Source organism: Panthera leo, chromosome A1 (genome assembly GCF_018350215.1).
Source record: "Panthera leo isolate Ple1 chromosome A1, P.leo_Ple1_pat1.1, whole genome shotgun sequence".
Lineage (NCBI taxonomy): Eukaryota > Metazoa > Chordata > Mammalia > Carnivora > Felidae > Panthera > Panthera leo.
This window is the reverse complement of record NC_056679.1, coordinates 232,854,216-232,880,464: the sequence shown is the minus strand read 5'-3', so window position 1 is coordinate 232,880,464 and position 26,249 is coordinate 232,854,216. Positions and strand designations below refer to the sequence as shown.

The 26,249-nt window shown below is 48.5% G+C and overlaps 2 protein-coding genes across 7 annotated transcripts in view; one reads left to right on the top strand and one right to left on the bottom strand.

Annotated features, from left to right (window-relative positions):
- Positions 1-1,688: 1,688 nt before the first annotated feature.
- Positions 1,689-11,479, bottom strand: FASTKD3 (FAST kinase domains 3). Of its 3 annotated transcripts, none has more exons than XM_042953330.1 (7): positions 11,403-11,479; positions 9,016-10,486; positions 7,839-7,924; positions 5,153-5,327; positions 3,922-3,991; positions 3,045-3,159; positions 1,689-2,001 (listed from the first exon to the last, which is right to left on the bottom strand). In XM_042953330.1, exons 2-7 carry the CDS (start codon positions 10,451-10,453, stop codon positions 1,903-1,905), a joined length of 1,983 nt encoding a protein of 660 aa, XP_042809264.1. In that variant the 5' UTR covers positions 10,454-10,486; positions 11,403-11,479; the 3' UTR covers positions 1,689-1,902. The 3 variants fall into 3 exon arrangements, with proteins under 3 accessions (XP_042809264.1, XP_042809268.1, XP_042809273.1); XM_042953334.1 differs by lacking the exon at positions 11,403-11,479 and adding an exon at positions 11,287-11,396; XM_042953339.1 differs by lacking the exons at positions 1,689-2,001; positions 3,045-3,159; positions 3,922-3,991 and adding an exon at positions 4,021-4,111.
- A 117-nt stretch (positions 11,480-11,596) lies between these two features.
- Positions 11,597-26,249, top strand: part of MTRR (5-methyltetrahydrofolate-homocysteine methyltransferase reductase) — a 32,144-nt gene continuing 17,491 nt past the window's right edge. Inside the window, exons 1-7 of one of the 4 annotated variants that reach the window (XM_042953317.1) lie at positions 13,491-13,577; positions 14,643-14,875; positions 14,979-15,213; positions 15,521-15,717; positions 17,670-17,787; positions 20,567-20,945; positions 25,302-25,424. In XM_042953317.1, coding sequence (XP_042809251.1) covers positions 15,663-15,717; positions 17,670-17,787; positions 20,567-20,945; positions 25,302-25,424 — 675 coding nt within the window. In that variant the 5' untranslated portion in view covers positions 13,491-13,577; positions 14,643-14,875; positions 14,979-15,213; positions 15,521-15,662. The other 3 variants (XM_042953300.1, XM_042953309.1, XM_042953302.1) reach the window with 3 other exon arrangements.

Genomic DNA, 26,249 nt, shown 5'->3' with positions numbered 1-26,249 from the left:
ATATAACCTTATTTGGAAATAGGGTCTTCCCAGAGTCAGTCAAGACAAGATGAGGTCGTTAGGGTGGGCCCCAATCCCATATGGCTTGAGTCCTTGGAAAAAGGGGAATTTGGGCACAGAAATGCATACACAGGGAGACGAGCATGTATAGACAGACACACACACCCACACACACGCGCGCGCGCAAGGACGACAGCCACGTGAACACGGAGACAGACTGGACTGAACTTGCCGCACACCAGGGAAGCCCAGGCCTCCAGAAGCTGGAAGAAGCAAGGACAGACCCTCCCCTGGGGCCCGCCCAAGGGGCGCAGCCCTGCGGACTCAGTGATTGCGGACTCCAGGGCCCCAGAGCCACGAGAAAATAAACTTGTGTGGCACTTAGTTGTGGCCGCCCTAGGAAACTTTTCAGAAGCCCTTCCTTACTGATGAGGATTCGGGTGGAAGGGAGGCCCAAGGTCATCAGGCAGCAAGAGGAAAAGCTGGAACTCAAACCCGGGCTGGGTTCTTTGCGGCTGTGCTCTTACTGCTTCTCAAGACCAGACTCGAATCTTCGCCTGTCACTTGTGATGCCTGACAGGGGTGGGACGGCCCTCAAGCCGGCTGAGCTGGCCCCATAACCTACCAATGGGAACCACACCCGACTCAGAAGGCCAGGGACCCACAGGAGTGTGGGCTGCAGTGCTCAGCGCGGGTGCGCGGTCTGAGCACGGGACAGCAGCGGCTCCCTGTCCGAGCTCTCTCTGCTCCACCAGCCGGCCTCCATGTCCTCTTTTCCCCCAACACTTTAACCTGACCCCAGTGGGACGGGACGGGACAGGAGGAGGACGCATCTGCACTCAATGGGAGACAACACGATTGATTCCGGATTCAAAATTCAGAAGCTTCTCCCTCCAATCAAATGCCCCTCCCGAAACCCTGCCTAAAGAACTGACCTTTGGGGCGCCTGGGTGGCTCGGTCGGTTAAGGGTCAGACTTTGGCTCAGGTCATGATCTCGCGTTTCATGTGTTCGAGCCCCACGTCGGGCTCTGTGCTGACAGCTCGGAGCCTGGAGCCTGCTTCGGATTCTGTGTCTCCCCCTCTCTCTGCCCCACCCCTGCTTGTTCTCTCTCTCTGTCTCTCAAAAATTGAGTAAATGTTAAAAAAAATTTTTTTAAAGAAATGACCTTTTATGTCTTTATCCCTTAAAAAGAACCAAACGGCTCCCATTCCAATGGAAACCATTTTCTTCATAACTACGGGGTTATTTCTGCATAATTCTGTAATTACATATGTTATATCCATAATCCTCTTTTTCATTATTCCTCCTCTTACCACGAGACTGCCTCTAACAAAGGAACAGGAGACAAACTTTCGTCCTTATATTTGTTACAAGTGTTAACAAAGATCTTGAAAGAAAATATTTTCAGTTAGCGGCTATTGCAAAACAAAGATTTAAAAATAAGCACACCTGGGATGCCTGAGTCAGTTGAGCGTCAGCGTCTTGATTTTGGCTCAGGTCATGATCCCAGGGTCACAGGATAGAGCCCGGAGTCGGGCTTCATGCTGGGTGTGGAGCCTGCCTGGGATTCTCTCTCCCACTGCCCCTTACCCCTTCCTGCACGCACACACACACGCCCTCTCTAGAATACAAAACAAAAATAATACTCATTACATTTCTTTATTGTACTTGATCAATTGCTTTGTGTATAAAAGTATAATACTAGTATTAAATAAAAATAAAAATAAAAATTTATTTTAAATTTACCACTGGTGAGCGTATACACGGTATAAGGAAAACCACAGACCCTTGCCGGATCACGGCCAACTCACAACTTCCATCCTTTTACATCCTTCTTTGTACTGAGTCCCAAGAAAACACAAGTTGGTTCACCGAGTCCTGAAGCCAGTATTCCTTCTTGTTACCAACGAACGCCCACGTTGTGAGGAAATAGTTTTCTCTGCAAATATTCCACCAATTCAACTCTTGATTTTAGCATCTCAATCTCATAATAGGGGATCTGTAAAGGGAGGGAAATAGAATACATCACACAATCTGTCATGTTCTGAAGTCACCCTGGTGTTTCGGTCCCTCGAACCCTCCGCCACGGCTCCTGGAGGGCAGAGCTCACAGCTGCTCGGCGGGTCTCCCCAGTGCTTGCGAGGGTGCCCGGCACCCAGTGCGACTCAGCAAACAAGCCGCAGAACACGCAGAGAGAACGGGCGTCTCGCGTGGAGAGAGGCTCACATTTCGGGTCAGGGCGGAAGGGGAGCCCGAGCCAGAATTTGGATGCGCAGAGTGGCGAGACCAGTCCTCTGCGGGAAGCAGCGGGGCCAAAGGGAGAGAGGCAAGAGAGCGGAGGGGGGCAGGGGTGCGGAAGAGACCCCTGAGCACGGGCCGACCGTGGGGGGTCTTGGATGCCCAGATGCAGATGGGTTTCCACTTCATCTAGTAAGCAGTAAAGGAACAGTAAAGGTTTCTCAACACACACAGGCATGTCAGTTTCAGGAGCGTTAATCTGGGGATGTAGGTAAACTATGGAGTGGAAAAAAGTAAGCAGATGGGACAGCAGAGAGCAGACCAGCAGACTGGGAACACACAGTCTGGGAAGCTCCATGAACATTCGCTGCTGACTCCGCACAGACAGCCTCGCTAAGAGATCGACAAGACAAACACAAATAAGGGCTGAAGCTTAAAAGTACGATGATGATCCTGGTTTTAACGGGGTCATCTTGGCTATTTCTATTCATTCAATCAGAGGGACATTAAAGCAAAACGGGTGCCCTAATAATTCAGTAATCCTAGAAGCAGAGGTTAGTATAGCTTAGAAAGGGTATACGGATGCCGCACTTGAGAAAACCGTGGGTCTGAATATTCTGTATTTCAAAATATAAATACAGGGATTTTTTTTTTTTTTAACTGGGAAAATAATGCTCAAAGTTGGCCTTTAAACTAGATGTAAGATGCGTGGTCCACTGGGCTGCCAGACCACCTAGCCCTCTGGAGAAAGCACATCTAAACTAGAAGTTGCTTTGGGGGAGAAGAAAACGGGTGAATTCCTACCTGAACAACCTGATAACCAAGCAGGCGCAGGTGTCTCTGTTTAATAGCTTCCTTTCCCAGTAAGTGTCTGCTATTCAGAGAAAATCTTTTTGGATCATCAATGCATAGTGCTAACCTGAAAAATCGGACGGAGAAACTTAGTTCTTAAAACAATCCAAAATATTTATACATTTTTCGTGGAAAGTGTTTATTTGGGATTCGGCTATTCCTGTGTGTCAATGTTATTTTCACATAAATCATGAGTGTGCCATTCTTTAATATGCTGAGAAAGCAATCTTATTAATATTAATGTTTCTGTTACAAGGAATTTCCAAAATTGGGATGCTGTTCAGTAGTGTCTTTACTTCTAGAAACATGTCTATTTTCCTACCATGTTTTTAATGCTTTATTTATTTATTTGGCGGGGGGGGGGGGGGGGGGGCGGGACAGAGAGAGAGGGAGAGAGAGAGACAGTCCCAAGTAGGCTTTGCACTGACAGCAAAGAGCTCAGTGTGGGGCTTGAACCCAGGAACTGTGAGATCATGACCTGAGCCAAAATCAAGAGTCGGATGCTTAACCCACTGAGCCACTCCTGTTTTCCCACCTTCTTAAGAAAATACCATCGAGGGGGCGCCTGGGTGGCTCAGTCGGTTGAGCGTCCGACTTTGGCTCAGTTCATGATACGCGGTGAGTCTGAGCCCGCGTCAGGCTCTGTGCTGACAGCTCAGAGCTTGGAGCCTGCTTCAGATTCTGTGTCTCCCTCTCTCTCTGCCCCTCCCCTGCTCATGCCCTGTCTCTCTGTCAAAAATAGTAAACATTAAAAAAAAAAAAAGAAAACACCATCAATTATTAATCCCGACAAGTTTTGTAACATAAAAACCGCACCAGCTTTCTTTACCTTTTATGCACATCTTCATCAATCGTAAATGGCAATACTAATCCTTCTTCGTCTAATTTAATTTCCACATCTGGTGAGAGAAGAAAGGAAACATTCTCGGTGTGATACCCTCACAAACACTACGTTCCTTTCCTCCTCCTCCTTCTGTTCTGAATTCTCCCACACTGCAATTTACCAGCTGCGCTGGAGGCTGCGAAGAAATGACCACACCAGACCATGGTGAGAATTTTAACTTAACCAGCTCTACCATCAACCAAGTCAGCCTTAATTTCAGAAGGCTCAGCCACTAAATCAAGGTGCCGGGTGTGATAAGAACTGCACGTACTTCCTCTCTCTCCTTGAGGTGAGTATTGGGAACCCTTCACCCCAGACAGGAAGCAAAGCCAGACTGTGGCCTATACAAGTCGCAACTTTCATCACGGAATCTCCCAGAGTCTCCAGGGTAGGCAAAGCCTCCTGCACTCCACTCCGTGGTCGCTGGGCACGGCCGACCCCCACTTCCTCCCCTCTGATGTCCTGCTATTCTCTTTGTGAAAAGAGCCCCTAAAGGAGGAGGGAGGTGAGCTACGACGTCCTGAAGCCTATAAAACACTACCTCCTCGGAGCTGATTTTCTTGTAGTCATTCATTTAAAACACTGTTAAGGGCAGAAGGACGTGAACTCTCCCGTCAGCCCCACCCAACAGAACTTTCCGCCGTGATCACATGTTTGCGCCTTTGCTGTTCCAGCATGCCTGCCACCAGCCACCTGTGGTTCTGAGCCCTTGACATGTGGCCAGGGCAACCAAGGAACTGAACTTTGGTTGGTTTTTAAACTTTAACTAACGTAAATTTAAGTAGTCACAGGTACTCCTGGCTAGGGCGTCGGACAGCACTGACCTAGAGTGGCACAGCAATTATACTGGCTAATGATGACCCAGCACCTGCTATGCTCTGGGTATCACTCACGTAGTGCTTAAGCAAGTCTGGGTCACTATTCTTCGTACTCTCATTTTACAGAAAAGGAGCAAGTGGAAAGAGATTACTCTGCCCAAAGACATTCCCCTACCACGTGGCTAACAGGTGGGACTCCCCCCACGCATCTGGACTCCACGGCCCATGGTTCCAATTTGCCTTCCGGGAAGGGCCAACTCCGTTTTATATTTCCTGACCTTCCAGTGGCTGCAAAGTCCTGCATATTCCCAAAGAGGACAGCAAGCTGAGCCTGGTAAAGGAGACTCCCAAGTACTTACCTATTGTATAACAATAGGGCGTTAACACTTTTGAAGCAAAATACATTCTTGCACCCAGAAGGTCAATCAGTCCAATCCTCACAGATTTGTAAAGCTGAAAATCCACGGGCGTCTCCAGAGAACAGCACGGAGTAAGAAATGACCTCACTTGATATTTAGGAAGAAGTTTCCGACCCTGAAAATTGTATGTTTAAACATGAGAAAGGAAGATATGATCCAAAACCAGAAAATAAAACAAGGTTACCTGCGAATAAGTCTGATCAATATTACTCTATAAGCAGGATACTTTTCCAGATTAAGGACAAATACCTTCCTCAAAATGACAACAGAAAAATATTCTTGCGATAGCTCAAATCCAATAGTTCGATAGATCTTTTAAATGTGTGGGTTTTTTTTTAACATTTATTTATTTTTGAGAGACAGAGACAGAGCATGAGGGGGTAGGGGCAGAGAGAGAGGGAGACACAGAATCCGAAGCAGGCTCCAGGCTCTGAGCTGTCAGCACAGAGCCCGATGCGGGGCTCGAACTCATGAACCATGAGATCATGACCTGAGCCAAAGTTGGACGCTTAACCAACTGAGCCACCCGGGCGCTCCTATATGTGTTTCAAAAGTAGTCCGTGGTCATAGAAAGAAAGAAAGGAAGGAAGAGAGGGAGGGAGGAAGGGAGGAAACAACAGTGCTCTTGCAGCTCAAGAAACATCTCTTTGGAACTCTTAGAATTGCTTTAAGGGCCTTAAGGACACTCATGTTTTTAACAGAGGACAATGTGATAAGGGTGACATTTCAATTTACCAGGAGAAGGAGAGCTACGTAATAAATGGTACAGCCGGTAATCCATCCAGAAAATAACCAAGTGAAAGTTCTAGCACATGTTGAGGACTGCCATAAATTCCAGGTGGGTTAAAGTGCTATAAATACAGTAAGGGAAAGGAGCATTTTTAAAAATTTAGTAAAATATGTGTATTACCTTAGGAGTGGTAAAATATTCTAGAGAGAGGAAACCCAGAAACCATAAAAGATGGACACATTTGACTATAAACAACTTGAAAATTTCTGTCGAGCAAACAGAGATCATAAACAATATTAAGCTACAAGCCCCCCTCCCCCAAATGAAGAACAAAAACTAGGACCAAGTATGTGCAACATACATAGGAGCTAATATCTCTATCTCACAATGTGTTCTAGGACAAAAAAAAAAAAAAAGAGAAAGAAAAAAGACAACCAATAGGAATCTGAGTCAGGAGGTAATGAGGTAATTCACAGCAAATCGACCAATAAGCATTGTGAAAATATGCTCAGCTCGTTAAGATGCAATTTAAACATGTGACACGGCACTTTTCCACGGAGTCAAATGACAATGATTCAAGGGACTAACCACGCTCGGCAACAGAAATGATAGGTAAAGGGACATCTCCAACTATCAGGGGAAACACATCTGCCAGTAGTCCAGAATCTAGTCCGCAGTCTAGTCTCTAGATTGAAAAACAAAAAGAATGCACTTAATCTTCATGCATTGCCCTCGAGGAACGTCCATGGTAGACTGGGCATATTAGAGCCAACTGTCCTCGGAAGAGCCCCGTTCCAAGGAAAGAGAGAAACAGGAGTGTTCATGTATTTGTGCACCTTTGTACATAAAACTGCTAACACCACTCCTTCAGGGATGGAAGGAAGCTGAGGTAAGTAGCATTTACTTTTCTGTGCCTCACTACTGTTAAAGCTGTTTTGTTTTTTTAAGTAGGGTCCACGCCCAACATGGGGCTTGAACTCACAACGCTGAGATCAAGAGTCCTATGCTCTACTGACTGAGCCAGCCAGGAGTCCCTGTTGAAGCTGTTTTAAAGAAGAAAATAGGAGTGCCTTTCCATTCTTCCTTCTTAATCTAAAATGAGCTGCCTTTTTTTTTTTTTTTTTTTTTTTAATGTTTGGTTTGAGAGATAGAGAGCCTGTGCTCATGAGCAGTAGTGGGGTGGAGAGAGAGAATCCCAAGCAGGTTTCACGCTGTCAGCGCAGAGCCCAATAATGTGGGGCTCGAACTCACAAACTGGGAGATCATGACCTGAACCAAAATCAAGAGTCGGATGCTCAACCGACTGAGCCACCCAGGCGCCCTGAAAATGAGCTAGTCTTAAATGTGATTCAGTCTAGGGAGGGATGAGCAAGTCTGGAGAGGCCATGTGTGATCTTAAACAAGGTGCTGGATTAAGTTACAAGAACGAATCTCCAGGGTACTAGACAGGAAGCACCAACTCCACCTATCAGGTGAGAGTGAAAGTTCTGGCTTGGCGTAGAAATGTACTTGAAACAGTTTAGGATTTGCTCAGGCCTGACCGAATGAGGGATTCACCTTTACTATCTAACAGCTGTGGGGAGTGCAAGCCTTTCGAGGCCCTCAGAGCGCATCCAGGACGCTCTGACTCATGTGCCTGCAGCACCCCACAGAACCTTCCAAGAAACCTTACGCAACTGGAAATGGGTACTTCCAACACAAGAGAACAGGTATGGGGCCAATTTATCAAAGAGAAGGCTACCTAGTGGGAAAGTAAGTTGGAATGAATGAAAGCTTTGCTTTCTGATGAGGTTACTGAGACAGATCAAAAGAGGAAAAACTTAAAAGATGGGGAGGGAGACACAAAAGAAAGCCGCCCCCACAGGGAAATAAGGTTAAGAGGACCCCTGCTTTTACCTTATAGAAAGGGCATTCTAGCACCGAGGTTAGGAACAGTTGGGTCAGCTGTGCGAGGCTCAGTCTGTCCACGGACGATTCTTCCCCTGAAACGAGAAGCATTCCAGTTGTAGGTAAGTTTGAATTTGGTTTGTGAAGGAACATCACGAATGGACGATGTACACTAACCACTCTGGAAGTAACGTACTATTAAATGGCACTCGGGAGGGGCGTCTGGGTGGCTCAGTCCGTTGAGCGTCCGACGGCGGCTCAGGTCGTGATCTCGCGGTCTGTGGGTTCGAGCCTGCATCGGGCTCTGTGCTGACAGCTCGGAGCCCGGAGCCTGCTTCGGATTCTGTGCCTCCCTCTCTCTCTGCCCCTCCCCGACTCATGCTCTGTCTCTGTCTCAGAAATAAATAAACATTAAACAATTTTTTTTAAATAAATAAAATAAATGGCACTCGGGGAAGAACTTGTCAGAGTTAACCATGCCTTCTGCCTTGCCATCAAATGCCATCTCATTTAAACTTTTTTGTTTTAAGTTTTATTTGAGAGAAAGAGAGAGAGCATGAGAAGGGGAGGGGCAGAGAGAGGGAGACACAGAATCCGAAGCAGGCTCCAGGCTCTGAGCTGTCAGCACAGAGCCCGATGCGGGGTTCGAACTCACAAACCGTGAGATCATGACCTCAGCCGAAGTTAACAGTCGGATGCTCAACTGAATGAGCTCCCCAGGTACCCTGATGCTATCTCATTTGAACTTCTGAGGAATTCAAGCTATAATGAAAAGTCAACAGATATGTTAAAATTAGTGAGAATTTCCTTTAGCAGTGGAGACAGACATCTGATGTTACTTGGGTGGCCTTGAAGATGACCCACACCCTTTCTGAACAGGGGAGTCTACAGTTGCTGTTGTGGCTTCTGACATATTGGCATGACTATCACCCATGCCACACCCTGTCCCCTCGAGACTCAGTTCAGCAGTCCGTGCACCCGGAATGGTTTTCTCTGTGCAGTGTCCATCATTCTTTAACTCCGTATTTACACTGGCATCTGAAACTTCACGTCTTCTTTAGGTTATTATGGGAGAGAAATCAAAGGCACCGCACGGCTCAGGCTAAGAGGTAGATGTGCGACTTGAAAACATCACGCACGCATTCAAGGGTTAATTTTTCCACTCTCCAAGTTATAAGCAACTCACCTTGCAGCTGCTGAAGAAAATAAGGGCTGAATATTTTTGCCATAAAGTTGACCGGATGGCATTCGACGAGTGAACACGAATGGAGAATTTTCAATAACGTTTTGGGTGGAAAATAATCGAAACGAGTGAGTAACAGGTTTTCTAGCTTTCTAAATAAAGCAGAGGCGTTCGGTGGCAAATAATTGAGTTTTCCAAACGGTTCAATTAACTCGGAAACCTGACGAGGTGAAAATTTCTCTGACTGGCCAACAAAAGTTTCCGCCACTGCATCGAAGATGGGTTTTGAAAGAATCCGTTTCCTACCGCAGTACTCCATGACTGTGCTGATGACCTCAGGATCCAAAGTGAGACACAGTGAGGCCACGTGTTGCTCCAGGGCTGTTGTAAAAAATCGGTCATTGTGCCCAAAGTATATGAAAGCCTCCAGGACTTTTCTGAGCTCTTCATGAGTAAAATGAGGGATATGCCTCACAGCGTATTTTCCCAATTTTATAACCAGAGGAAGTGCTTGAGTTTGATCAAGAGCCACTAGGGCAGTGAGCATTTGACTCATTAGTGTAGGACTCAAGTTGGAAACTACCGACAGGGAAAAGCTGTTTATCTTGTTTAGAAACGCTTGGTGTCGGTCCACTTTTTCAGCACATGCCTGCAGTATTCTATAAAGGGCCACAATATCCTCAGGGGCAAATGTTTCCAATTTTTCCCCTTGCAGTTGATATATAATCAGTTCTAGTGTCTCCCCGCCTGGACCCTGCAGTCTAATCAGACTTTCCCCAAGGATACAGAGACTGCGGACTTCCAGGCCGCCTCTTTTGACACGATGGCGGCTTTCTGCCACCAGGTTTAGTAACAAGTTACTCTGAGGGTCCACGTACAACAGACTCAGAGCTTGCAAAGCAGTCACCAAAGCAGTGTCCGACAGGCTCGGGGATTCCTGCTCAAACCGAACGCATAAAGCTTGAAAGACACGATTCTCTAGTATTCCTTTTGGCAGCCTGTGATTGCCATCTTTTTTTTCCACTTCACAGATCCGTTGCAAGGCTTCTGCTGCCAGGCTATCAGGCAAAGGTTGCAGCGTGCCTATAAAACGTAACACGTCTTCTGAGGAATCCAAGTCGTTGAGTCTCCCGTAAAACATCTGTTCATCCAGGCTTTTAGGATTTTGTTCAGGCCCAGCCCACTCATGTGCTTGAGAGAACACTGGCTCACCAAGTGGATGCAGGGCGTCTCCGTTGTCCGAGTGGAACTTTTTACAACAGGCATGATGGAACCTGACCCTGCAAGGCTCGGGTTGTAGCGAAGGGAACCACGGACACAGACGCCCCTTGACCATCTTGCGAACATGGTTTACGGGGTGATTTTTCAGGGCGGCCAGCGCTCCATGTATCCGAAAATCGGATAAATGGTAAAGGTTCCTCCGCAAGGTAATCAAAGCCATGCCATCAGATTCTCAACTCCTCTTGACTTGTAACTAAAGAAAATAAAGAAAACACGGTCAAACATACTGAGAACGTGACTCGCTCAACAACATGAATGCTTCTGAAACTGAGGATGAGTACTCATAAGAAACGACACACAAAAGTTTCCCACTGCAACACAAGCACCCCGAGATCAGTCGCAGCATCCCACAGCTTAGAAACGTGGCTGGCACCCAACGATGATAATCGCTATGGTTTCTATGCAATGTTGTGCCCCCTAGAGCTTAGCCCTCACAACAGCTCAATGAATGAAGTACTTCTGGTGTCATTTTATAGTCGAGGAAACCGATGCCCTCGGTTTTCTGTCCAGCTTCCAAGCTGGACACAGTAAGTGGCGGTGCTGGGATTCCCCTCGGGCAGTCCAGATCCGAAACACACCTCCTACATGTTACGTGTTGGGTCGACGGAAGGCACTGCGTTTGGTTAAACTGACTCAAAAGGAGCAACGGGTTAAAAATGGCCAAAATTCGTATAGGTCCACGCAAAACGAAGGTCAAAACCACGTTTAAGAAGCCCTGAGGCGTTGGTTTCTGCTCGGAGTAAAGACCTGGCCAGTGGTAAGGAAGAAAAGGATCTAGCTTGGCAAAGAGGGAAAATGTAGGATTTAAAAGAAGATAAAGGAGGCGGGCGTGTAAAGGAAGAAGGTGGGCGGTCCCTCCAGATCTAAACACCCCGTGTGAGATTTGGGAACAGAAGTGCGCGCGCCAGAGGGGACGGGGCGCCCCGGGGACCCGGTCCTCCTTGGAATGAAAGGAACCCCGCCGGGCGTCCCCAAACCCGACGTCTAGCGGACCTTCGATAAAGCACCGGGAGGGAGGCGGCGGCGGCTGGAGAGCAGCGGAGGGGCCCGGGAAGTACCGACAGCTCAGCTATGCCGCGGGCCCATGCACGCCGGGCCGGGACACCTACCACGCTGGGACATCTACTGCGCTCACACCGCGGGAGGTCGTGCAGCGGCGAGGACCCTGGAGCCTCGTGGGCCTCCGTACGCGCCTTCCAAAGCGCCGGGCAGCGGGCGCATGCGCGGGGACGGAGGCCACGCCCCGCGTCCGGAGCCCTGTGACTGGCACAGTTCCTTCCCGAGCTCATTGGTCCCCGGCGCTGACAAGAGTGCGCAGGCGCCCGCTCTCCCCGTGGGTCTCCGGCCGGTCACCCTTAGGTGAGCGTCTGGCGGTGGCTGTTTCCTAAGTGAGCAACCCGTCCTGCTCGAGCCTGGGGGACGCGCCCCAGGGTGGGCAAGGGCAGCGGCTTCTGCGCCCCCACGTCCCTCCCCCGGCCGGGCTGGGCGCTCGCGGGTCGGTCAGGAGCTCGGCCCCGCAGGGCAGAGAGCGGAAGGCGGGCTGCCCGGAGGCCGGTGCTCGGGGGACTGCGGCCGCCTTCCGGGAGCCGGCCCCATGTGGCGGCGTTGACCCACGGCGTGGGTCCCTCCCGTGGGCGTCTCTGTTCCGAACACTTCTCTAGGCTGGGGGCGAGGGGACTCGAGAATGTTTGGAGCACAGCCCCGGCCGGCAGGCGGGGTCTGGCTCCCTTGCTGCTGCTGCGCCTGTGGTTGCCGGGGATCCGCCTCTGAGAAACGCGGGGCCGCGGCACCTGCTTTATAAGTGTTGGTGGACCCGAGAGGTTCATCCTCTGCAGCGCCTGGGGCTGTGCCTGGCGCCTAGGAAGTGCTCGAGGGCCCAAGCTATAGTGATAAGCGGTGACAATTTCCATCTCTCTCGCTGCATTCCCACAATTCTCACCGAGTCCAAATGTGTATTATCCTTACAGTACTTACGCGTTCATTCGTTCAATGTATCGAGCACCTGCTCTGTACCAGGCTATGTTCCCCATTCCATGATTCTAAACAGCCCATGATTCTAGACATGTTATCTAATCCAATTCTTTTCATGTCTTTCGTGGCTTAATTTATCCTTGGATGTAACTGGTCAGAGGAGCATAAACCTGCTGATGGTTCATTCTGGAAGAGCCAAGATTTGATTTGGTGACATCTGTCCCCACAAGTTAACAATTCCCCAGTTTTAGATACTGGATGAGCCTGTGAGTGTTCCTTATTTTACTCCTGGTTTTCTTTTCCAGGAAAACATATAAACTAGCTTGAGTGGATTGGAAATATTTTCTCTTTGTACATATGTAAGTGTATCTACCTGTGCACCCACATATGTTTGATATTGAATTAAACTATAAAGCAGAGTATGTAGATTACCTTCAGTACTTTGATCAGTTTATTCGGCGTTAGGATCATGTAGGAACAGAATCCTAAACTTTCATTGGAATTTTATTTTTAATTTTTTTTTAACGTTTGTTTATTTTTGAGAGAGCACGGCAGAGACAGAGAGGGAGACAGAATCTGAAACGGGCTCCAGGCTCCGAGCCATCAGCACAGAGCCCAGCCTTGGGCATGGTGAGATCGTGACCTGAGCTGAAGTCAGATACTTAACCGACTGAGCCACCTAGGCGACCCTTTAAGTTTTTTTAAAATAAAAATATCTAAGACGTAGTGAACACTGCCGTGTCTCAGCTGTTGTTCAAGTCTTTGCAGCTAGCACATCTTTGTCAGGTGGGTACAATTGTCCCCATTGTAAGGGTGAGGGAGCCGAGGCACAGATCAGTTGAAAAGCTTGCCTGAAGTTCTCTCGTTTTGAGTGATGGACCCTGGATTCAAGCCCAAGTAGCCTGACCCCAGAAACTGATTTCCGAGCCTTGAACTTAAAGCTTGACTCGTGGTTAAATGAATTCTCTCTTTTTAAGACTCACTGAGAATTAATGCTAACAGATCTAGAGAAGTCTCTTTCGTATGTGTGGATATTGGTGGAGACTTAAAAAAGATTGTGAGGGAGAATTAATGCCTGTGGTGTACTACTTAATTAAAAAGAAAATCCCTTTTTTCTGTTTTTGTTCTCTTTTGTTTTCTTTTTTCAGTGTAATTGTTACAGGTGAAGCATATGCCTCAAAGTGATGAGGAGGTTTTTGCTGCTCTATGCTACGCAGCAGGGACAAGCAAAGGCCATAGCAGAGGAGATCTGTGAAAAAGCATTTGTGCATGGATTTTCTGCAGATCTTCACTGTATCAGTGAGTCAGATAAGGTAAGTGGTTTCTCATGTGGTTTTTATCGTGTGTTTTGTGCCTGCAGTATTTTGGTTGGGAGGGAATGTTAAACAGCAAAGCAAGGTGCTGAATGCCACCATAATCCTTTTCTCCCCCACCACATTCAGAAATTTATTTTATCAACTGTGTTGTAAAATTTCTGCCATTTTTTTAAGCATATAAGTGTATGTTTGAATTAGACTAAACTGTCCCCCAAATCGAAGCAAGTAACTATTAACCGTAAGCAGAAGTCGTAATGCTTGCCTTGGTTTTCTTGGTTCTTGGGGTGGCTTTGCCAACGAATGAGATGTGTTTGCGTGCACGTGTGTGCTTTCCAACTCACAAATCCCATGTCTCAAAATAAAGACTTGGCATTCATGTCAGAGTTCCTGCAAATGAAGGGCCATGGAATCTTTTTCAAGTTTATTTATTTTTGGGAAAGAGCAAGCGCATGGGCTCGTGCACAAAGCCAGTGGCGGTGGGGAGGTGTGTGGAGCGGGGGAGGGCAGAGAGAGAGACAGAGACACAGAATCCGAAGCAGCTCCAGGCTTCGAGCTGTCAGCGCAGAGCCTCTGCGGGACTCGAACTCACTAACAGCGAGATCATGACCTGAGCTGAAGTTGGATGCTCAACCGACTGAGCCGCCCAGGCACCCCAAGGACCACGTAATTGTTCTGTGGAATAAAATTTAAAGTCGAAGGGGAAGGATCTAGAGAAGATTTGGCTTCTTTAGGTCAAGGACTGCTTATTTTTACGTTCAGTCTCTGCAGAAGTTCATACTTTAGGTTATGTGAGATCATAACACATGTACATTCTTCTCTCAGTTTGTGGGATTGAGTCCTGCAGTTTTACTGTTTTATACAGTCTGGTTCATAGCAACTAACAGCTTTTTATACCAGCACAAGATGATGTACCAGCCACTCATGAGTCAAATTTAGCTTAGTATTTTAAAAGTTACCCTGCCGGTACACTCAAGTTCATAAGCTCCTCTGTCCTTTCCCACATCTCTGGTTCAGAAGACTAGACTGTCGGCAGCACGCTTGAATTATAAACTCTGCTCATAGGAGAGCCACCTGGTTCCTTCGTGTGTGAGGGCCAAGGTGAGCCGGCAGGGAGCATCCTGGAGGACACCGCCAATCAGCAGGTTCTGTAATCCTGTGGTTACTTCAGAGTTGGCGTAGCGGATGCCACATGATAGAATAGGAACAAAAACAGACTTGTCCGCACCGTGTGACTGGCCCGGATTTGGCCCCTAGGGTCGCCTCACCACCCAAATCAGCGGCTGCTTGAAAATTCGGTGAGTGTTTTAGTGCCTTGTTAGTCACGTGTGCGGTCCCAGCTGATGGACTTCTCCAGCTGTTCCTGATCCAAGTTCAAACAGATAGCTTTCTACTTCCTAGGTCGTGGTCGTCCTTTTCAAGGTGGAGTTACTTTAACAGACTGTAGAAGTTTAATACACGATTTGCGCCGCGTCCTGTAAGCATTGAGTCACCTGGAAAAACGTTAGCTCAGATCCTTGTGTCCGCCTGAGAAATGAGTGAATTCCTCAGAAGCAGCTTGGATCCGCATGCTCAGTAGAGCTCTGGAGTCATGATAGAGATGGTGAAGTGCTCTTCTTGGAATATTTAAATTTAGGTGAGAATTAGGATGAAGAAACCTGATCTGTAAGACACAGAAACGCGGACGATCTCGGCTTACCGCTGACGCTATCCCCAGCCCCCCGGAGACCTGAGGGAGTGAGGACTTAGCCAGGCTCCCTGGTGTCTGAGGAGTGGGATGTGCACCTTCCCAGAGTGACCGTGCCCCGCACCCTCTCTGCCGTTAAACAACGCGCAGTACAGGTGACCGGTTCAGGATAGAGACTAAGCCGGTTGCATGGCCGATGCGTTAAGTCGAAACTACATACAGCTGTAGATCCCTGACGTGCCTGCTTGTCTTCTAGTACGATCTGAAAACCGAAACGGCGCCTCTCGTCGTCGTCGTTTCTACCACGGGCACGGGAGACCCACCCGACACCGCTCGCAAGTTCGTCAAGAAAATCCAGGACAAGGCGCTGCCAGTGGATTTCTTTGCTCACCTGCGGTATGGATTACTGGGTACGGACTGTGTTTTGGTTCCAACTCTCCTCAGTTATTACAGGTTTGATTTCTGGTATCTGGATGTATCCTTCAAAACCGTGGTGTGTAGCTGTAGAGGTCTTGTTTTTGTTTGTTTTTTATAGAAGTGTGTAAAACACGTAAGTGTAAATACCGTGCTGTGTTCTGCAAACGTGTCCCCTGGCTTCACCCCACAGCAGCGCCTCTCTGGGGCCAGGGGACATTTTCTGACTATCAGCGGCTAGTCTCCATCCCAAACTTGGTTAAAAATAAAAGGAATCCCTGAAGGAGCAACTTTAAATGCTGTTTTATTGTTTTTTGTGTGTTTTTTTTTGTTTTTTTTAAAAACAGGCTCCCAGGTCGATCTGATTTCCCGAGGAGTCACTCCCCTAGTATGATTTCTAATCTCGGCCACATATTAGGACCAGCCAGGGGAGTTTTCCTTGAAATCTGTTACCCGAGCCCATCTCCAGTGACTCTAACTTAATTGCTTGGAGGTGGGGCCCTGGCATCAGTGGTTTTTAAAAGCTCCCAGGTGATTCTAATATGTATCCCAGGTTGGGAAACACTGGCCTCTAAGTTTCTGTGAAGTATAGGTTAAAAAACTAAGATAAAGGATCAGAAAGACCAGCTCAGCAAGATAGGACACCAGAGAGAGAATTCAGAGCCCATATTCCTGGCTTGTGATCTGTATTGTTCTTTGAATGCTCTTTGAGAATTATTTTGGGGAGGGTATCTGGTAAGGATGGATTATGCTAAGTGACTCATCAGAAATTTGAGGTTATGATGCTGACTAGGTTCTGTCTTACAGAACTTATTCAAATAAGAGGGGGGTTTAGAGTACTTACATGTTTTTATTCAAGTTTTTCTGATTTCTTTTCAAGAATGAACACATGTTGCTTTAAAAAAATTCCTTGAAAAAAAGTATAGACTGAAGCCCATCCCAACCTTTCCGGTCATTCTTAGTCTGTTTATGCCCCCCTCCCTCCAAAAGCTCCCATGTTCTTGTTGGGAAGGTACATGGAGATGATTAAGTGAGAAATTGACCATTTTAATTTTAAATTTTTAACCAAGTATGAAAATGTTAGTCCATTTTCTTACCAGGAGACACAGAAGCAGTTCCTAATTCACCTCACACAGAAACGTGGCAAGTGATTATATGTTACCTGTCTCTGCTCTAGATTAGAGGTCAGTGAAATCAGTAAAGGACCAGCTGCTAAATATTTTGGGCTTTGTGGACCATGTGTTCTTTATAACAACTACTTCCCTCTGCTGTTGTGGCTTGATAGCTGCCATGAACACTACGTGCACAGATGGACTTGGCTGTGTTCCAGCACTTTATGTGAAGAAAGACAGCGAATGGTATTTATTTGGCTCACAGGCTGCAGTTTGCAGACCTCTCACTAGATCAGAAAAATCTGCAAAGACAGATGTTACGGTTTTTTTTTTTTTTTTTTTAATGTATCTAATTCTCGTTTTAAGGTTTCCTTCCACATTAAAATTTTTTTTTTAATGTTTATTTTTGAGAGAGACAGAGAGCAGGGGAGGGACAGAGAGGGAGGGAGACACAGAATCCAAAGTAGGCTCCAGGCTCTGAGCTGTCAACATGGAGCCTGACCCTGGGCTTGAACCCATGAATCATGAGATCATGACTAGAGCCAAAGTCGGACACTCAACCGACTGAGCCACCCAGGCGCCCCTAAGGTTTCTACATTTTTACAGATTCGCGTAAACAAACATGTGAACATATTTTTGTTAACAGTGGCCAAGAAGCACTTGTTTGTGTTTCGATGCATCTGATACTTTAACATGGTAAGATAGAAGACGATCATTTGCATGCTTAGTGTTACTCAAGGAAAACCTCAGAAAACGTGAAGCTATACGTTATTTATTCGTTAATCAGCATGTAGAATGTTGTTTTAAATACTCTATGTATCTGTTCTATGTACCTTCTTTAAATCTTACGGTGCACTAACAACCCGTTTGGGCTCCTAGGGCTGGGCGATTCAGAATACACCTACTTCTGTAATGGCGGGAAAATCATCGATAAGCGACTTCAGGAACTCGGTGCCCAGCATTTCTACGCCACTGGACACGCAGATGACTGCGTGGGGTAAGGACAGACTGTGTGGTTTCCGCTCAGCCCCTACTGGTACTTGATGAAAGTCTGTGAGGTTCTAAAATGTGATGACTTTTGATTTAGCACTGAAGCTTTTATTTTGAAAGTGGTATTTTCATTTCCTTAGCTTTTTTAGCTCTAGGGCCAGAGATCAGCCGGAGCTTGATGTACGTATTCTGTTGACTTTAAGTGCCTCACCCATCTCAGTAGCTGCTACCGGAAGAAATTTGAAAAACCGCCCCAGTGCGTTACCTTTATCTTGAAGCGTGTAGGTCTTTGCGAAAGTCCACATTTTTTTTTAGGAACTTTGATGGCACGTGCGCTTGCTTCTCTGCCGCGCGCACAGGGGTGACTGCGTGCAGGTCCTCACGTGGAGGGCGCCCGGCAGGCCACGCGTCACCAGCAGAGAACACAGACCAGAGGCCTTCCCGGCACTCTGGGTGCCTGGGCTCTCTCCCTCGCCATCTTAATGGCCATTTGCCACCATGCCGGCCAGAAATAGAGTTCCTGCTTCCATTAGATTATTCTCGTTTTTACAGTTCAGTATTTCACGGCATGTGCGGCCTCTCAAATCCTCTTCATGTGTCTGTTCAAAGGTCTTCTAGATGTCGTGCTCCGCCTTCGTTTATCACTTAGCCTTTGGCCGTTTTAGCCAGATTACAGCATACCCGCTTGCTTTTTCCTCCTCGGTGCGTGTATTAAATTCCTACTCACTTGATCTTTCTTTATGATAATGACAAAGTCAGCAAATGTCTTGCTTTTCTGCACAGCGCCACCTCGCACGAGTGTGGCTCCACGTAACCCACCCTTCGGGTCCGCTCCCTCCATCATTGCCTGCAGCTGCGATGCTGTGGACGCTTCCAGATCTCAGCACACACGTTCTTAGTTGTGACAGAGCTCGACCGTGTTGCCTTGTGTCTTCACCTTTTAGTTTTGTTCCTTTATATTGATTTTTTTTTTTTTTGGTGGGTTTTTTGTCAGAATCCTGTTACCTCCCATTGTTTGTCTCATAAGAGTCGTTTACTTGCTAACTTCTTCTAGAACCCATTGGGCCTTTCCCTGAGCCCGTATTTTACGTCTTGTCAGGGGCATTGTTTCCCTGTGCATTTACTGGATGGAGTGTTAAAATTCTTGGGGTGCCTGGGTGGCTTGGTCGGTTGAGCGTCCGACTTCGGCTCAGGTGATGATCTCACGGTCCATGAGTTTGAGCCCCGCGTCGGGCTCCGTGCTGACCACTCAGAGCCTGGAGCCTATTTCAGTTTCTGTGTCTGCCTCTCTATCTGCCCCTCCCCTGTTCATGCTCTGTCTCTCTCTGTCTCTCAAAAATAAATAAACGTTAAAAAAAAAAAATTCAAAATTCTTAAGTGTATTAACCTGCATCTCTGAAACTTTTAACCTAACCACCTTACTTGAACTTACCCTCGTCTAAAATTGTTTTCAAGAAGGAATCCTGGCTTAGTGTACCCGTCACCACATCGATGGGTTTGGGATGCAGCGTGGGGTCCAAATCCCTGCGTCCAGATCCGGAACTGTCCACCGCCTCTAGTGACCGTGAAACTTTGGTCGTGTTACTTCCCCCTCTCGTGCTACCATCTCTCCCTGTGTGAACTAGAGAATAATAGTGTGTGTTGTGGAAAGTTTTGGGGAGGACTGGACGAACTGACACAGGCTGTCCTCTTAGAAGAACGTCTGCCACGTAGTCAGTACTCCACGAACATTAGCTCTCCCGCGACAGTGTCATCGTCTTAATATCTCTGAGCCTTGAGAATGGCGGGTTCAATGGAGCGGCCGTCGTGGAACTCAGAGTTTTAGGTACTTGCTTTGCCAAAGGCTCGGAGGGGTGGCTGTGGAGCGTGGAACCAAATTTTGAGCTGTGAGCACCTAGTGAATCTAATGAGCTTATAGCCAGAGTCCTATGAAGACAGAGGCCTGGAATGTGTCTTCTCTTGTCATTTAACTTTATGAATTAGAATTTAATTGATCTGTCCTTTGAGTTGTGACTAAAAATGAGAAGGAGGTTATTTCCAGGGTTCCAGTCCACTGTTGCTTACCCATCCATTCTTCTTAAAGTTTCTCAGTTCAGGAAATATATGAGATGTTACTGTGGGCCTACCCTACTTTGTTTATTGGTAAATACACTACCACATTTTAAGGCCTACCTATGATTCACTCAACTTTCCTAAAGGATTATTAGTTTTTTCCTTTATGTTCAGACTTGCTGCAGATTTTATCAAAAATATCCAGAACCGGTTGAAGATTTGAATTATTTATACTTAGTCAAAATAGCATTAATCTGGAGTGATTTCGTGGTGATATTCTAATCTCTAGGGGGAAAAAATCGTCAGTAAATTAGGTGAAAAAGTGAAGTTGCATTTGATCTATGTGATTGTCATGTGATATTAGAGTGGACTTGGATTTGGGGGGAGTTCTGTTAGCCTCGGAATTTAGCATGCCTGTTTAAAATCACAGCTGCTTAAAATAAATATCGCCAACTATAGAAAGTTAAGAGCAATCCCATTCCTCTTACCTATTACTAAAATGGCTTCATTTCCGTTCTGACATTGTTTGTGGCTGAAGTGCCGACGAACACAAAATAGTGTTGTTTTTAACTCGATCTCAAGTGTATTTTGTATTCCGAATCATTGTTATGTCTAGTGTTTTTGACCGCTTCATAGTGCTCAGCCAAATAGACTACCGTTGCCCTAGTATTGCACATTTAAGTGGAGAACTTAGGCCTTTTTGTATTTTTTCCTTTTTTGTTACCACAATCCAGTTTAGAACTTGTGGTTGAGCCGTGGATTGACGGACTCTGGGCCGCCCTCACGAAGCACTTTACGTCCACTAGAGGAAAAGAGGAGATAAACGGAGCTCTCCAGATAGCATCGACTGCCTCCCAGAGGATGGATCCTGTGAAACCAGAATTATCGCACATTGAATCACGAGTTGAACTTCTGAGATTAGCCGACTCAGGCAGAAGGGATTCTGAGGTTCAGGAACAGAATGCAATGAACAGAGATCAATCGAGTGCTCTGATAGCAGAGTCCGAGCCCTCACTCACCCACTCGGTTCCCCCACTGTCACAGGCCTCTCTGAACATCCCTGCCCTTCCACCAGAATATTTGCAGGTGCATCTGCACGAGTTTCTCGGCCAGGTAAGTGGCTTTACTTTATTCCTCGTGCTGTAGAATGTTAACTCACCAGGGGGTTTGTTTTGTTGTTGTTACATGACAACAGAGGGCAGCAAACTGTGGTCCACCACCTGCCCCGGAGATAAAGCTTTGTTGGAACACGGGCCTGCCCGTCCATTCCCACGTGGTCCGCGGCTGCTTCTGTGCTACGGCGACAGGGTTACGTGGTGACCGAGGCCTGCGAAGCCCGGCCCCTTTCTGGGAAAGTTTGTGTGTTGCAGAAGCATTTGTGTTATTACATTACCTCTGTGGTTGAAGCAGCAAATGGTTAAGAGCTCGGTTTCTCTGTTATTTTGGAGAATTCTTTGTTGCGGGTACTCAGGAAATTACCTTAGCAGCTAAACTTAAAGCACTTCTTTATAGTAAAATCTCATTTCCAGCATGGCTTTTTGGTGTCTTGGGATGCTCCGTTTTGGGGATTAATTTTCTTGGCAACATCTTAGAAACTTGTTTTCGCCTATATTAAGTCACTTCTTTTGTCAAGTGTATTTTTTGTACCAATAGGAAGTGAGTTTAAAGTAGTCTGTAAATCTGGGGGCACCTGGGTGGCTCGGTCAGTTGGGCGTCTGACTCTTGATTTCTGCACAGGTCTCGATCTCCTGGTTTGCGAGATCGAGCCCCACATGGGGCTCTGTGCTGAGCGCGTGGAGCCTGCTTGGGATTCTATCTCTCCCTCCCTCTCTGCTCCTCCCCTGCTGATGCACACATGCTCCCTTCCTCCATCTCTCAGTATAAATAAATGAACTTAAAAGAAGCCTGTACATTTTGAGCATTAAGTTGGATAATATCTCGTTTCTCGTCACTACTCTTCGGACGTGCCTGGTACACATCTCCATTGAAAGCCAGTCTTTTGGGGCAGAGCCACACTCTGTCTTTAGAGTGGCTGACTGTGGAGTTCGTGCCGGCTTTCTCATGGAAACCACACCCTCATGCAGCCATCCTGATTTCTTGTTTCTTGATTTTTTATTTCAATTTTTTTGGGGGGTGGGAGGGGAGAGCATGCGTGGGGCAGAGAGGCAGAGGGAGAGGGAGAGAAAAAGATCTTAAGTCGGCTCCACACCCAGTGCAGACCCGGACACAGGGCTCAGGACTTGATCTCATGACCCTGAGATCGTGGCCTGAGCCGAAATCAAGTCGGACGCTTAACCGACAGCCACCCAGGCGCCCCTCGATTCCTTATTTTTAATGAAGCAATTTAAATACGACTTTCTGGTATATTAGAACTGTTTTCTGACACCTGATATGATGGTGGTTTTTTAACGTTTATAGCATCTCTCTGAAGCATCCAGATAAACAAGTCTTCATACATAAACAACTGTTGGGTGTCATTCCGCTTGATTATCGCGTGAATTGTTGACGGAGGTGATGACAGTAGGTACAGGTTTGTCAGGTCTGGGAACCGACACGAGCGCCTCTAACGAACCTGGCGCACAAGCGGGTCCAGGGCCCCTGTTGCACGCTTTGGGGACGGATGCACGTGCCAGAGGCGTGTGTGAACGTGATTGCCCGACCGGGCGCTTGAGGAGGATCTAAGGAGGTGTCTGTTACAGGAAGTGTCCTTAAATAAGCGTCAGTTGCTGGGAGTGTGGTTGAAAGGCTTAAAATCTCAACCGGTTAAGGGATATTTGTGTACATTGCCCAAAGGATATGCTTAGAGGATAAGGGCTTGGACAGAGATTTATTTTAGGCCATCCTCTTGGGGTGGTCACGTTAGGGAAGGGGAGAGGAGGGGAGGAGCCCTGGGAGAGCGGCCAGTCCCGCTCCACAGCACCTGTGCCCTTCCTGGGGGCTCTTGGGCTGTGGGGCCTCTGGGCTGCGGGACCGGCCGTGGGACCCCTTAGCCCCCGTCACTCGGACCCCGCACGGCTGCTACCTGGTGTGTCGCCTGCTGTTGGGGTCGGAGCGGCCATCCTAGGATCCCAGGTGTGGAAGGTGCAGGCCTGCCCCAGGCTGTCCCACTTCTCCCAGGTGAGGTGACGGACAGGACTCATCGGTGCGTCCTCTGCTGGGAGGTACAGGCCTGCCCCAGGCTGTCGGGCTCCCGGAGGTTGTACCGAGAGCGCTGGCCCCTCGGTCTGCACAGGGCGTGGGTCTTCCCGGGGACGCCCGCACACCAGCCACGTGTCCCCCGTTGGGTCCGATGGGCCCCGTGGCAGTGCCGGGTGGGCTCGTGTGCCGTGCTGCACGTGCAGATGTCCCGCCTTGAGCCGGATTGCCGTAACAGCCGGCCGGAGCGTTGCCACGGTCTGTTCCGCGTGGAAGCGTGTGGTCTTCTTTAGGGAGAGACGTGGAGAAGAGCAGACTGGCTAAGTCTGTGTCCACGCGCCGTGCGCCTGAGGCATGTGGATCTGATCTCTCAGAGGAAGCCATCCCGCGCGGAGGCCGAGCTGGGGCTTCCCGCTTGTTTGTGTTTCTTGTGGCTCCTCGTCGTCCTCCCCGAGGGTCCGCCTGGTCGTTGCAGGGCCCAGGTTGGCGAAGTGGATGGAGACCGTCCCTGGTCCTGTCGACTTTTAGGGATGATATCTGTGCCTGCAGTTCCTCTCAGGATGCTGGATGTTTCCCTTTGTACCTCGTGGGGGGAGAAGGCCACGTCAAACTCACAGGCTTCCTCGTGGCCTTGCCACCACATAGCCCTGAGCCCCCCAGGGTGGGATGCCCTAGTGGGGGCGTGGGCGTGGCTTGCAGGGCAGAGGACTCACGCAGCAGGGAGTTCTTGCTCTCCGTAGGAAGAAGTAGCCACTTCTGCAGGCTCAGCAGGTTCAAGGGAATCTAAGGATTCAAGATTTTGAAGCTTCATGTCCCCCTGTCAGCTGCCGGGAGGCCATTCTTTCCCTATCAGAGTCAGGCCTCAGCCTTCTGTCCCGAGGCAAGAGACAGCAGCTTCTTTGGATGCCGTGGAGGATGTTCTCTGGCTTCCACGTTTAGTTTTTAAGTGTTTTCTCAGCTTTTGCATTTTTTTCCAGAGGTGTCAACGAAGTTTAGTAAAACCCACAACTCGACCGGCCGTATCAGTGCTATTCCCCCCTAGATCTCCAGCACCAGCTACTGTCCAGTGTGTTCCCTTTCGTGGTGCGCCCTCCCACTTAGCTCCCGCCTTGCCGCCTTGTGCTCTGTCTCCCCTCTGCCACCGGTGTCGTGTGCTGTTGTCAGCCGGGTGGGTGATCCAGCTCCAAACTCCCGTTTTAGCATCTTGAAGCCACTCTAGCACCGGCTGTCACAGACTGGGTTCCTGTAAATCGAACTACGTGATTATTTTTAGGGTATCCCCTTGAGATCCTCACCTTGGGGAGAGGGGGGGCAGAAGCAGGAGGGGGCACGGTGAGAAGTGGGCTGCGAGGTGTTCCAGCAACGGCCCCAGCCGATCTCACGGGGTTCTCCGGAGCTGGGATGGCCCTTCAGAGTTGGCCAGAGTTGGGGCAAAGGGACTGGGCCTTTATGGTCATCAGCTAGTCATTGTATATGGGCTGCCTCTGAGAGGAGGTGTGACCGGGGTCCCAGATGACCACGAGCCAGCTGAGGGCCGTCTGCTGACAGTGCTGCCAGCAGCCCTGCTGAAGGCTGTCTCTGGCGGGGGGCTTCTCCCGGTAGCCCTATGTCATGACTGTTAGGCTCTGAGCTCTGACGCTTTTCCCAGTTTTCCCATCTAGCCGTGTATCCAGTGTTAACTGACTAGCGTTTTGTAAGTTTCTGTCTTCAAAAGAGCTGAGGAGCATCAGGGTAGGAAAGGGGTGGAAATAGTGCAACCAATTGGATTTCTTTATGGTTTCCCAAGACCTGGGCTCGCTAATACGGGAGCCACTGGCCATGGGTGGCCACTTAAATAAATGAAAATAAGAGTTGTTTGTTAGGCACATGCGTCTGGTGGCTCCTGTGCTGATCAGGGCGGGTGCGGAACATTCCCGTCGTCAGTGCCCAGCAGGCTGAAGGTTCTCAGGAACATCTCTGGAGGCGTCTTCCAGCCTTAAACATCTGTCCTTTCCTTTACAGTCTCCTTCCTGAAATAATGCATGCACGCTGCCTCCTTTCGCACAGTTTACTTGGAAGACTATTAGATCTTTACGCGAAAATGCTGGTGCCTGATGTTTTCAATAAATATCCCAGAAATGTACCTAATAACCAAGGCATTTAAGATCTGGATGAGCTATCTCTTCTGAAAGATTGAGAGGCGTGTGTCTGTAGCCATTTGCCTTAGAAACAAATTCTTCAATAGCTAGGATGTTTTCTAAGACCCTATAGATCTTACCTAGTCACTGAGCGAAGCAATGGTGAGTAAAATTGGAAATCGCATTTAGTGATATTTTATCACATTTGTCTCCCGAGGAGGAAAGCCGAGCATCTGTGACTCCCGTGGATCCAGTTTTTCAAGTTCCAATTTCAAAGGCAGTTCAGCTGACTACGGACGATGCCATCAAAACCACTCTCCTGGTGGAATTGGACATTTCGGTAAGTTCCAGAAGCTGGCTCTGAGCCCCGTGTGCTGTCGAGGGGCTGCTGGAGTCCCCACGCTCGGGAAGGACGACGGTCTCTGGCCGACAGCAGGCCCGCTCATTCTCGACCCCCCGTGTTTTCTCCCCACGTCACACCTGTTTTCTTTTGACTCTGGGGGTGTGTGGGGGTGGGGCTACAATGAGGGGGGATGTGGGAGGTGAGTTGATTGGAGACAACAGTGGCGCCACCTATAGAGTGTCTCTCGCCTGGGAGAGAACAGCGTCCCCTCACTCAGTAAGCCGTGAAACATAGCAGCCTCAAAGCGGCATTTCCGTCCGAGAAGAGCCCTGAGAGAGGCAGCCGGTCGTTGGAGGGTGGTCGGGAGCAGAGCTCAGACCCGGCCGGGCACCGACCGCTTCGTTCCTCGTCGTCGTGGTGGCTCTCGTGCCTTGAGAATCCGGGAGAAGTCACGGATCCCTCCAGAAAGATGGTGATAAGCGTTCTCATGTAGTTTTCGGGGCACGTGCTGTGTCTCCGCTCCATCCACGGGCCACTGCCCGGCCCCGGCCCCGAACCACTGGCCTCCTGTGACCTCAGGGCCGGAGGCTCGAGAGTCCCTCAGCTGTGTATGTCGGCGGGGGTTCCGGGAAGGGGGTCGTGCTTTCAGAAAAGGGAGTCGGGGCCGTCTGTAGATTTCGCCGAACTTCTGACAGGAAGAGAGAAACGGCAGGCATCAAACTAAGTGGTTTTGCTGGCATACGGTTGAGTAGTTTCCCGTTCCTTTGGAAGTATTGTTAAATGTTCGGTGTGTACCGAAACGTTTTCTTTTTCATTCTGTGT

Coding starts and splice junctions, on each gene's coding strand:
- FASTKD3 (XM_042953330.1), bottom strand. CDS start 10,453: ATGGCTTTGATTACCTTGCGGAGGAACCTTTACCATTTATCCGATTTT. Junction 3,160..3,921: donor GATGAAGATGTGCATAAAAG/GTAAAGAAAGCT, acceptor CCGATTTTTCAG/GTTAGCACTATGCATTGATG. Junction 2,002..3,044: donor TTGGTTATCAGGTTGTTCAG/GTAGGAATTCAC, acceptor CTCCCTTTACAG/ATCCCCTATTATGAGATTGA.